The sequence below is a fragment of the Atractosteus spatula genome, chromosome 21 (genome assembly GCF_055471065.1).
Source record: "Atractosteus spatula isolate fAtrSpa1 chromosome 21, fAtrSpa1.hap1, whole genome shotgun sequence".
NCBI classification, from domain to species: Eukaryota; Metazoa; Chordata; class Actinopteri; order Semionotiformes; family Lepisosteidae; genus Atractosteus; species Atractosteus spatula.
The window spans coordinates 8,588,073-8,600,802 of NC_142726.1; the positions used below are offsets into that span (position 1 = coordinate 8,588,073).

At 38.5% G+C, this 12,730-nt stretch overlaps 1 protein-coding gene across 3 annotated transcripts in view; it reads left to right on the top strand.

Moving 5' to 3' along the window:
- ankrd11 (ankyrin repeat domain 11) overlaps positions 1-12,730 on the top strand; it is a 106,854-nt gene that overhangs the window by 69,877 nt on the left and 24,247 nt on the right. For all 3 annotated transcript variants that reach the window (XM_088938897.1, XM_088938899.1, XM_088938898.1), the window contains exons 3-4: positions 8,270-8,414; positions 11,129-11,267. In XM_088938897.1, the coding sequence (XP_088795023.1) occupies positions 8,328-8,414; positions 11,129-11,267 (226 nt within the window). In that variant the 5' untranslated portion in view covers positions 8,270-8,327. The remainder of the gene's footprint in view (positions 1-8,269; positions 8,415-11,128; positions 11,268-12,730) is intronic.

Sequence of the window (12,730 nt, forward strand, 5' to 3'; positions counted from 1 at the left end):
GAATTGTTATAATCACAAAGCAGACTGCTTCTAAATTAGTCTGACACCCATTCAGTATACTAAACTCTAACAAACCTGATATACATTTTATCAGTCTTATGGTACACAGCTTTAGATAAGAAAATTGCATGTGCTTGATGTGTTTAAATAATGCCTTTTAAACAATTTATGATCAGAATATTTGTTGCCAAATAGATATTTCCATATTGTTAATTGCGTCTTTTATTTCATACCAGCATTTCCTTAACAAAGATGGAGATTGAAAACTTCTGTGGTTTGCTTGGTGTGTTTTCCATGTTTTAAATGAGCTGTTGCTGCATTTGTGAAGGAGAGCGGATGGTATGTGTTGTGAATGTGGAACACGGTGACTGAATCTTTTTTAAATATATCTCTAAACTGCAGGGGGTAAAGTGCAACAAGAATAAGTAATAGAATTTTAAGTGGGTAATGTACCTAAAGAGAAGCATGCAAGTGAGGATACATTTTAAAAATTGCATATAGTGAAGCAGTTGGAAAACATGTAACACTACCACTGGTTCTTTCAGTGGCTGAGATAGAAATTAAACTACCTTGTTAATTTTGGTAGAATGTCTTAAGACTTTAGTGGTTCTTTATCACATTATCTCACTTTTTAAGTGTGCAGTAAAGTTTTAAATTGAAGAGGAAGAAGGAAATAAAGCATGAGTTCTTTCCTAATGCAAGAAATTGTATATGGCCAATAAAGTGATCTCTTTTAGATCCAACTTTCTTGACACACCATCTGGTATTCATGATTAGCTACGGTACAAGTGTTTGGAACTGAGGACATTGTCAAAGTAATAACTGGTGTTTAAAACCTTTTTCTTGTAACTGATAAGTTTGAAAAACATCAATCAAAACACCACCTCTAACTGAAGACAAGGCGTTTAATTTACATTAAAGCTTTTTTACAGAGACTTTACAAATGGTTAAAAATGATAAAAGTAAGATGACAACAATGTACTCTGCAATTCAGAATGTCATTCAGTGTGAAGTTTTAGCCGTCATATTGATTTGATTGATGCTCTGGGCCTATGAGTGCAAGGTAGTGCAATGGATACTAGATCTTGAGTTAGTCTTTTAGCCAGTGTAGCTTGCTGTTAATTGGCTATTTAATTGTTGATTTTAACCTTAAATGCAGTAAATCTGCTAATATAAATCCAGTATAAATTTGTAGTCTACATTTATTTTTCAGAAAAAATAGAATGGAGATATGAACTGCTGAGGCTTCAGAGACAAATCTGTGCACATGTAGCATGTAATGCTTAGGGTGATTTCCTGGATCTTGACATCTGGATCACAACATGTCTTTGGATTTGTTGGTCGGTTCAACAGCATTTCTTTAAAAACAAAAGTGTGAGGAGCAAGCTGCTGTTCTAATTTTGGGTGGAAAGCCTCTGTCTCTAAAGTTTGTTTAATCAGTTTTTATCAAATTTTCAAACATTGATAAAAACCAAATGAGAACAAACATCAATGGTACCAATAATCATGCAGTATTATCCAGTGCTCAAGTAATACCAGTTAAATACACATCAATATGGAGTACACTGTGTGTATTTATTCTAGTAAGAAACAAGCATATTTCTAAAAGCTGTGGAAATCCCTTTTCAAGATTTATTTTAGAGTTTGCCTTTTTCATTCTAGCTGTTGTACTTTCTAAGTTCACAATATTGAAATGTGAGTCTCAGGTAATTATTTGGCACAATGTCTGGGCTTTTCCACGGAGCATCTTGTTTTTATAGATCAGAGAATGAAATGGGGCAATAGATTGTTATGGATTTTATTCAGAGACTGTGCACTTCAATAAATGCCATAGTGCATTTGCAACCGTTTGCTGCCAACTACTTGCTAACACGTGCTTTTGTCGTACGTTGCTAAGCAACAGGCCCTGCATGTGTATTATTGTAGATGTGTGTCACCACCACCGCCTCTAATATCTTTCTTTTCTGTGTTTTGTGTGAAAAATGGCAGTGCACCATTTAAGATCTGATGTGGCTCTGCTGAAAGGAGGGATGAGTAGATGCAATTAAAAAAAACAGGGACTGGGTTATCATGGGGGAACAATCTGTTTACCTGTGAGGCCACATGGAAGTCATGACTTAGATTTATTTATCAGCAACAATTTTTTTCAGTTCATATATTGTAAAAATGAAGTGAAATTGCTTCTAGGAGAATAAGCATTTTTCTGGAAGGGAAAATAAATGTCCTTGTCCTTGATTTTTTAAAATCAAATCCAGTGTAGCAAAGTTTTTTTTTTCATTTACACAGACCAGTACTTGACAGGAAACAAAAAATCTCCCTAATGCCTTCTGGCCTTGCAAGAATTCCCTGACCAAGACCTGGAGCGCAGGTTTATCTGAAGAGGGACCTTACCCATTCAGTATCGGAAAGTATCTTATTCCTGGTTAAAGGATGCAGCAACCCCAAGCCTGCACAGGGCACAAGGCAGGATTACAGCCTGGACAGGATGCCATCCCATCACAGAGCATCCACGCAGTCACACAGGGACAAGACACACCGGTTCACCCAGTCAGTATGCCTCAAAAGAACCCATTTAAATATGGGGGGAACATTGACTCTGCACAGAAGATTCCACAGCCCAGAATCAACCCGAGAGCTGTGCAGCAGCAGTTCTATCTACTATACCATGAGGGAGGATAGTGAAGCAGAGCATGTCTGTAAAGGTCGTTTTACAATTATCAGTTTAATTTCATAATATGCAGGGCAATATTGATATTTACCAACTGAAAAACATTTACATTTATACTTCCTGTTCATATGACCTAATTAAATATACTTTATATTTAGCCTGACCCACCTGAACTACTTTATATTTATACTCCTTTACTACAACAAGTGTGCTTTTGAAGCAATAGCGTTTGGTGTGTGTGTGGTGTTTCCCAGGTAGTATGGGGTTGTGCAAGTGTGTGATGTGAAGAAAACGCTCAGGTGGATTAGCCCTGGAGAGGTTTAGCAAGCTAAAACAAGAAAGTGCAGTATCCTTCCAAAAGCAGAAAGGCCCTTGCTGTGTTGTTAATCAGAAGCACAATGTACTTCCATGCTGCTTGTTTGTTTTTCCCCCTGTGCACAAAAGGGACTAATGAAATGAATTTGCACAGGTCATGGGCTATAAAGCCAATCTAGGCCCTGTTGCTTAGATACTGGAGTGGGCCAGCCTGGCTGCTGCAGTGCTTTGTTTGCACACCAAACACTGACTGAGGTGTTTCTTATATTAAATGTAAATAGTTTCAGTAGAGAAAAGAAGCTCCACTAGTAATCATGAATATGAATAAAATGGCCTGCAGGACTTGATTTTATATTCAGATCTATGGTGGCTGTTCCTCTGACATTCATCTAGTATTTAGATTCAGCTGGACTGAGATGTTTGCATTTAAGTCTATATTTCTGAGTCCTTTATTAAATGGGTTGAGGACTTTGTGTTAAAGTCATTTTTGCCTTATTGCTTGTTATGCAGTCAAAACAAACATCCTATGTGCTAATGCTTAGTCTGCTTCTGTAGTGCTATTTCATCAGCTTGCATCCATGTTTTTTAGTGTGTGTATGTGTGACGAGACTTGGCTGCGGTGAAGGCGAAGACAGCGAGTTGGGCTGTGCGGTACTCATCTCATGGTAATGCAGCAGCAGGAGCTGTCATGAGAAACTGCATCACTGCTGATGCCTAACAGTGTGTGCTGTGTCTCCGCACTGAGAGGACGCCAGCAGTGGCATGACCACAGAAAGGCCTGCAGTGCACAGCAACATTTGTTTGCAGAGCTGCCCTCAGCCTGTCTATGTTGAAGGTGCTGTGCACGTGCGCAGATCTATGTGCGTGTAGTACAGGAGAAGTGTTGTGCAGGCCAGCCTCTCGAGTACAGAGGCTCCCAGACAGTGTGGGGGCAACTAAACTGCTGCGCAGTAGGTGTGGTGGAAAGCTTTTCCTATCACCCTTGGGCAACTTGACATTATTTTTTTGTGAGATCATGTTTATTCTGAAATATGTTTTGAAACTTAACTATAAGTTTAGATGCAATTGGTTTATGCTGTCCTGTTAATTTAAACTCACGTTTCTCATCAAGTTAGGGTTTTATGCTTCAGTATTTTACTTCAGTTAACCTCTGACACTCCTAGTTTTATAGCTGGTCCTGTGAGTCCTTTCTACAGTGGCTTAAATGGTGGTGTAGTAAACCCTGATTTTAATGCACATGGAATTCCTTTATTTGTAGGGAACACTTAGAGGATATGAGCCAATAACGCACTTCCCTGAACTATAGCACATTTTAAAAATGTCATTTGCTGTGTGAAGATCTAATATCTCGGGGAAACGCTGACTTTGTTCTAAAAAGATATTTTACACTGTCATTAGTAATCAATGCTCTATTAGCAGCACATCGTCTCTGCTGGGTCTTACTGGAACAATCAATAATGCTAAATCCTCTATTCAAGGTTAAGGGGGATGAGGAATTTCTTTATTCTGTGTGTCGAAGGAGACTGAAAGAGGTGCTTTCCCTCTGCAGTGTCTAGTGTACATTCTGAAACCTTCATTGATCTGTCACATGGTTCTCTAACTCTATAAAAGCTACTTGCAATGGAAAAGTTAACTCATGCCCACAGATGTTCTTGAGGCATAGTTTTTTTCCCCAATTACTTTTTAAAGTGAATTACTTGGTTTCTGTAATACTTCCAACCCAGTAATGAATTAAAACAATTCAACATTCATTTTACATTTTTTAAAAATAAATGTATTCATTTATTTTGTATTAAGGACTAATAATGTAATTGTAATGTAATGTAATAATGGAACTGTAATGTAAAATATTATACTTAACATCATGACCACTTTCAATATCTATTGAACTTAACATTCCCTTTTTAAAAAAATAAAACTAAAAAGTGTCCAAGATCTGCCATGTAGCATGTTTGTACAGTAATGCTCCCTGTTGTTTGTGATAAAGCAGTAGGTTGATGGTGATTGTAATTAGAAGGCCCTTCGGAGATTTACCAGAATAGGAACTTCATCTGTCTGTTGTTGTCTTTTACAAAAGACAATTTAAGACTGAAAAACTTGAGCATATCTTCAGCGAAAGAGGCTTTTGACTTTGCAAATTTAATCAAACCTTGAACATTTTCAGTAGGCGGTGTGTATGGAGACTTATTTATTTTTAATAGTGGTTTATATTGGTTTTGTAATAAACTGGGATCTAGCACGTTATTGCGATGCATGAACTGCAGCCAATATTGAGGATTAGTTGCAATGAATTATATTGTAAATTGATTTTGAATTTCCAGTATAGGCATTTCTCTGAGACCAAAGATGAGAAAGACCGCATGTATTCAACATGGTAGTTTATAACTTAAGTCTTTCAAAGTCATTCTTTATTTTCTTTAGCTCGTGTTGACTTCATACATTTCACTCTTTCTACTAATTAAAATGTTTTAGACTCTACAGGATGTTTTGCTAGTGAGGCTTTTAGTCAGATTTTTCTATCACAGCTATAATATGTCATTAATTTTTTTCTCGCGTGCTTTGCTGAGTATTTTTCTTGGCACAAAAAGTTTTCAGTGGAAGAAATGGCAGGTTTATCAATGTTGTCTTTCTGTGGTTTTAAAGAGAAAAGCCCACCAATGCAGAATGATAGTCCCACGTCCTATACAGCTCTAAACTAGAGGCAGCATGCCACAGTGCAGTGATGTGGTCTTTCTCACGTGCCTGTCTTTAAACATCTTGTTGTGCACAGTTGTGTTGTAAACTCTTGGGCTACTAAATGTAGAATTTATACCTCTAATGCATGTGTATTTTACAAAGGAACAGGTAAAGGTATATTCCATGCCTCCACACACCTGAAGAAGGCACCACAGCCGAAACATCTTCTCTTTTCCTCTCAGCGTGGAACGTACCTGTTCCTTTGCAGCCTACGCGTGCTGGCGCAGCTCCCTACTTAATGTGTATGTTATAGGAGTATTTACTTATATAAGCAATTTTCAGATGGACACTAACTACTGGAAAACTGGTTGCCCTTGTGTGAGTTGCTTCCTCTCCCCTTATCAATCAGCATGCCTGAGAACAGACCTGATTCCTCTGCAGTGCTTTCATTACTTGTCTGTCTGGAGCCCAGTGTGTAAAAATCCATGTATCCCGTGATGTTTAGGCTGAGAGCAGTGAGGGTTAAAGATGTGCGTGGGGGGCAGGGGATGAGGTTTTCACCTCCTATTGTATTCCATTGGGTATGTAATTAGAATAAGGGTGAATGTGACCAATGATCAGTGAGAATCACTTTTATGGAGGAAGGTTTTATTCTGTAATTCTTATAAAAGAGTAGGTTATATAAACATACACTGGAAGCACTTTTCAATCGTCCGGTTGTGTGGTAGACCTATGCCCTGGTAATGTGCTTTGGTGACCTACCGTACATATTCATGTGGAATGAATTATCAGCTCTGAGCGTAATCAGTTACAGAAAGAGCTGGTTTGACACAAGCTGATTGCACACGCTTTGAGAAAAGAAAGTGCTGAGAAAAGCTTGTTACCAAAACATTCAATGAAGTTGCTAATGTTAAGTTTCCCTTCTTGGGTGCTGTTGCTTCAATATTAAAGAAATCACCTTATTGACTTAGTTTCACTTAGTCAAATTAATACGGGGACGTTAATTTAATAGATAACATACAGAATTCAGAATGATGCAAATAATAGGCATGTTATTCGCAAGAGAATGTGGAGCTTGCATCCTGCAGTTTAAATTTACTTTTGGCCATTCCTGAAGTTAAAAAAAACAGGCTGCGTTGATTTAATATTACCATTTGAAATATTACACTGAAGTTTTATTTATGTTTTAGTTCATGGCTTGCAATTTTGTTTGTTCGGGATAACCTACCTAATTAGAGCACAGGCCTTGTGTGTGTTTTGCTTCTTGGGACCTGACCTTTTTTGTCACTTTTGAGATCAGTAATTGTCAGAGGCAGAAGGCCTGTGCGTCAGTTTCCCATATGCGGGGAAGAGAAGTATTAAATTTTCACAGTGCGTTGTTGCCTCTCGGTTATAAATAGCCATCTTTGAATAGGAGAACAGCAGAGGGAGGGGTTGCGGCGCCATGGCTGTGTGGACTGCCAGTATTTACTTGGGGGGGGGGGGGTTTCGGAAGAAATTGTAGCCCTCTGCACACTGTAGAAAATGTGTTGTGGATGAGACAATATTCAGGAACTCTTTACATATCTTTTATTCATGTTCCACTCAAGTGGCTTGCACGTGATCTTGCTGCTTCTTGCTGCTTAAAAGGGAAAATAAAGCAGTATGGAGAGACAAAGACATGAGTTCTGTACCAGAGCAGTCCCGTTTCTGCCTTGCTTGCTGTGCCTCTACAAAAGGTGCTCAGCTGTTAGCCTACTTTTCTTTTGGTCATAGGATTTTGTAACTGTAGACTGACTTACTGTGAAGCATGTTACTACACTATTTCTTTTTGTATACACGTTTTCCAGATGTTGTAGTTGTCTGTCTCTTACCTGATGATATGCATGTAAGTGGGGGTGTTTATGCTGTGCTCTGCAAAGAAACCTGCGACTGCACAAATCTGACAGGATCCGTTTCAGCTACTTTCATTTTCAGCCTGTGTTAATTAGTGCCTGTAATCATTACAAGAGTGCCTTTACAATTGTTTTTTCATTTAAGAGAAATATTTCAAAAACGTCAGAACTGCCAAAACCCTTAACCTCTGAGTTCATGAAAAGTGAATATTTGGAATAAGTCCATTGAGATTGTGGAAAATCTGTTGTTGTACATATAGTAAGATCAAAAAGAAACCATTTCAGATTGCATGGGCATTAAGTACTTTGAAACATGTTTTGAATTTGTCATGCAAAAAGTATCATTTTAGTGGAGTTCATGCCTGAAGTCTTTAATTGCAGGACAGTTCTCAGTACAGTAAGTCTTAAAGACATACATGTATTAGTTTGACAGTTTTGTAGTTGGCTTGCATTGTAGATTTTAACCTCTTTAGTGTTAATCCTGAGTCTGCCCTGTTCACAGTCTCATGCAGTAGTAAGCCCAAGCTATTTAGATTTGTCGGAGTATAACACGCAGATTAGAATGGTATAAAAACATTAGTGCATAATGGTAGTGCCATTTACACCAAACTGCTCAGGAGGTTAGAGCTTGATGGGATTTTAATGTTGAAAATAATATAAAGTGGCTGAACTGCAGTTCGTTCAAGAGAAGCGCAGATCGAAAGAGCAGTGCGTGATTCTGTCTTTCCCCCGACAGACGGTTGATGACGATGCGATGGAGCCGTGAATGAAGTTGGCGTGGCGAAAGCTAAACGATGCCCAAGGGTGGGGGATCTAAAACACCCCAGCTGGAGGATTTCCCACTCAACACCGACATGGTGGAGAAGCAGACTGGGAAAAAGGTAAGCACAGACATTCCTTCTCTCTCCAGGTGGAGAGTGTTAAAGATCCTTCTTTTAGGCCTAATAAAGCTTAAACCTAAGGTAGGCAACTTTATACCATCTTTTTTGACTTGGGTATTCCAGACAGTTTGTTTTTTTTAATCACTACAGTGAAAAGCAGTCTCTCAGGAGAATCAGAGCTTTTGCCTTGGATATTCAGGGCTTGGAGACGCACAGTGAAAATGAGCCTTTGCTCTGACTTACAAAATCGAATGTGCCCTAATGGTCACTGTTGTACCTCAAGAGAGGTGACTGGGACAGGGCAACCAAATTAAAAACTGACTGATCACAAATATTACAACCGTTTTACCCACCTCTCCAAGAGATTTAGTAAATTTGAATCCCTGTTTGATTACCAGTCTTATTTTTGGCAGCGGTTTTTAGACTGGAAATAACTCTTTATGAGTGGACTGATATTAACGGACTATGGTGCCAGAAATATAAGGCACTCTCCTAAAAGAGGTGTTGTTATTTTGTAGTAGTGGACTGACTGCTTCTTTTTTCATGTCATATGTACCCCATCTTGATGTTGATAAAAACAAATGTGTTAATCTCTACACAGTAATCTTCAACAAAGGTGCACAGTAGTCTGGGAGGGTTCTTTATGGTTTTTTAATCTGATGGTTTAAATTGTAATCCAGACAAGGGTAAATTTATGGACAGTACTTGTTTTAATTTTTTTTAAACATTTTTACTAAGGACTCTAAAGTTTCCAAAAGGTGAAACCTTAGTAGCTTATGACCCTATCCCTAGTAGGTAGAGGACAGGTGTTTTGTACAGGTTACAGCAGGAAAAAGGTTAAGCTGCATTAATAAATGAAACATTACTGACATGATTCAAAAAGGATGGATTCCCTATTATGTACAACATCTGTCCACAACTGGACTTTTAACTCTAGTGGGGGCTCAAAGCCACTAATGCAAAATGGAGAGCAAGGTCCTTGTGGTGCATATTTTATTTCTTTTTTAAGCAAGTTTAAGATTCATAATGATTCTGTACATTTGCTGTTTTTGCTGCTGTGGGACCTGGAGCTAAGCATCTGAATAATGATGTCTGGCGATTTGTGTCGGGTCAGCAGTGCTGTTAAATGGCTTGTGTATGTACAGCATTCCGAGGTGGATTGCATCAGACGTGAATAGAACTGGGGTGTTGCTAGGAAACCCGTAAACACCGTTTGGTCACGAAGCCAGCTTTCAGCGAGGCTGCAGCTCGGCGCTGTCGAGTAATTCCTTGGGCTGTTTCTGCGAGCTATGCTGCACCAAGCCCAACTGTGTGTCTTCGGGTCTCTGCACAGTGTACTTCAAGCAAAATTCAGTGTGCCGTGGACCTCTTACTCTCTCTCTCGGTACTGTATACAGTACCAAGCACAGCTCGGGGAAACAGGAAGGGAGCTGTGTGCACATGGTGACATCATAGTCTTATGACTTATCTAGGGCAATAAGCCACTCTCCCTGCCAGTAATTCAAAGAGCAGTGCTTAAGAACTCAAGGCAGTATTTTAAAGCATTATTTCTCACTGTTATTTTCCTAAACTCAGCAATATAGATTCATTCATTAAATGCAGTTTTTAAAATCTGAAAACAGTGCACAAATACAAGAGGCTGTTCAGACTGTTTATGTAAGTCCTTCTCCTAGCTTAGCTCAAAGGTAAAATTCCACTGGACTGAAGAACTTGGGTTCAGTTTTGACTCATCAGCAATGCATGCATGCTGGCCGAAATATTAGGACCCCCAATCAAAAGAATAGGCTCCTTTTTGCTAGAAGTGTTTGTTTGGCTTAAGTACAGTGAGACCGTTAAAATTGCTTTTCTTAGAACAGTTCCTGAATCTCAATCATATTGGAAACTGGTGGAACCAATGGAGCATGCATTTCTGTACCACACAGCCCTAATCACAACCTTATTGTCCCTTATTGGACTGAATCCCAGAGTAAAGAAGTTAATTGTGAAATATAAAAAGTTATTTTTATTTCGGCCGTATTTATGCAGTAGTACAGTGTGCCATCTGTTTTTTTTTTGTGTGACATACAGCACTATGCATTTGAGCTTTATTTTCAAAAGCTCTCTTTTTGTGAGCAGACCTGCAACAGAGATTGTACAGACAAAATGAAAAACAACCTGGCAGATAAAAACAGAACTGGCTTATGAATTCATAGCCGGGAGTGCTGAAGGTTTCCAGTTGCTATCGACCACAAAGCCCAGGGTTAGAACTCACTCCCATCTGGGACTCAGCAGTTTGTGGTGGGACCGACGAAAGGAAATTCCATGGAAAAGACACGCTCTGCAAATCCTGTAATTGCTAGAAATCTTTGGACAGACGAGACCTTGCTGCAGGGGAATTCCATGAACAACACTGCTTCTCCTGTTTGACAGCAAAAAAGAAAACTGCTCTTTGCTTTTTCTTAATTTTGTTACTTATTTTAGATAACATTCTTCATAGTTTTGGAGTATAACATGGTCTCTAATCCAGATTGTGACTGTCTGGGACAGTGACTTTAAGTTCTTAGTATTTTGAGGCTCATGATCCAGAATCGTAATATTAAGCAAAACCTTTTTTTTGGGAGTTATGACCTGCTGCACACTTGGGGAAAAATATTTTTTTAAAATGTATGGTTCTGTGATTAATTTGGTTGTAAGGAATCCTAATTTGCAATTGTTCCTTTTACTATTTTCGTTAGGATAAAGATAAAGTCTCTTTAAACAAGACTCCAAAGCTGGACCGAAATGATGGAGGAAAAGAGATGAAAGAGAAAGCTCCGAAAAGGAAACTGCCTTTTACCGTTGGAGCCAATGGAGACCAGAAGGATTCTGACTCGGGTAAGAGAGCAAGGGTCCAAACACTTTGGGCTGGGCTAGACATTGCTTTTGTAGTGTACGCTGGTGTCTGAGAGCATAGCATGGTTTCCTCTGAGCATATCAATGCCACAGATTCATTGGGTTGCTTGCTTTAAACCAAACATCTGAAATGTGACTTTAAAATTGTTGGCCTTCTCTTTACCTAACCATGGATACAAAGTTTGTTCTTAAATGATAGGAGCAAATTTCTTACGATGCTGTTTTTCTAGACTTTTTCCAGAGAGGTGAACCTGGGGTTCTTCTGGAATTTGTTTTCAGTATGGTCATCTGTTTCTCTGCGTTCATTAAATATTCACTGTTTTATTTTTGTAAGATTTGGGGAATATAAAATGTTTATATTTCTAAAATTTATAGAACTGCCTTGTTTTTAATTTTTTATCTTTACGTGCATATTTTGAGTTTCCGTGTTTTTCTCTTACTGTATGGCATTGTTAGATACCAACTATATTGCTTTTCTTAGCTGCAGTGGTCGCTCCACATTTTCAAGGTCTGTAACACAAAATTGGTAGATTTGACTTCAGAGCATTATTTAAAATTTTCTTTAATGGCCTTACTATTCTACAGCTCCAGTCTTTTCGATCGAGTCACAAATGCACAATGATCACTACACTGATGGAAGTGTAGTATTATTCTTGGATCAGTTTTGAATTTAGGGCTTTTATTTGCAACTAGAGAGCTGAGATCAGTTACTAACGTTTGCTGTCAGATGTACCACTGTTTATTGAAGGCTTTATTATTTTAGTTTGCTTTTTATTTTTTAATGGCTGTTTTGTGTCCTTTCAAAAGGGACTAGCATGTGTGCTACAGGCTGATAGTTGATCTGTAGAAGACAAGTTACTGCTAGCTAATCTCTAGATTTTGGAGAATCTTAGAGACAATACTGTGGGGAATTCAATCCTTTCTTAAGGTGCTTTGTAATGCAAGTGTCTGCTGCAATTTCAGTTTCTCAAAAACAGGCCGTTTATTTTCAGTTATTTGCTATTAAGCTAGTATTCATGCTTTCAAATTCCACATCATCATTTTGTGTTGTCTTGTATTCTCATACACACTCTCGAATTGTATGCAGTAGTGAATTGCACCTGCTGCTTTTTTGAAGCTCATCCATAGTGATTGACAATATATCTCAGTGATCTAACACTTTTCTCTTTTCTTTTGTCCCACGTTTTCCTCTCTGTCAAAATCTCTGCTTCTTTGCCCCTCAAAAACCTACACACACAATGCATCTCGCGCTTCTTTCCACATCTGTTTCCCATTTGTACCTCTGCTTTTGTTTATCCATTAATTATGGAATACATTTTGCCAAATATTTTTTGCTCATTCTGCTGTTGCCTCATTATCACTCCTGAACTGAACCGGGATGTGGTTGATACTTTGTGACCCCAAAATTCTACCACAAACTATCCATCTCCCCAAACCTCTCCACT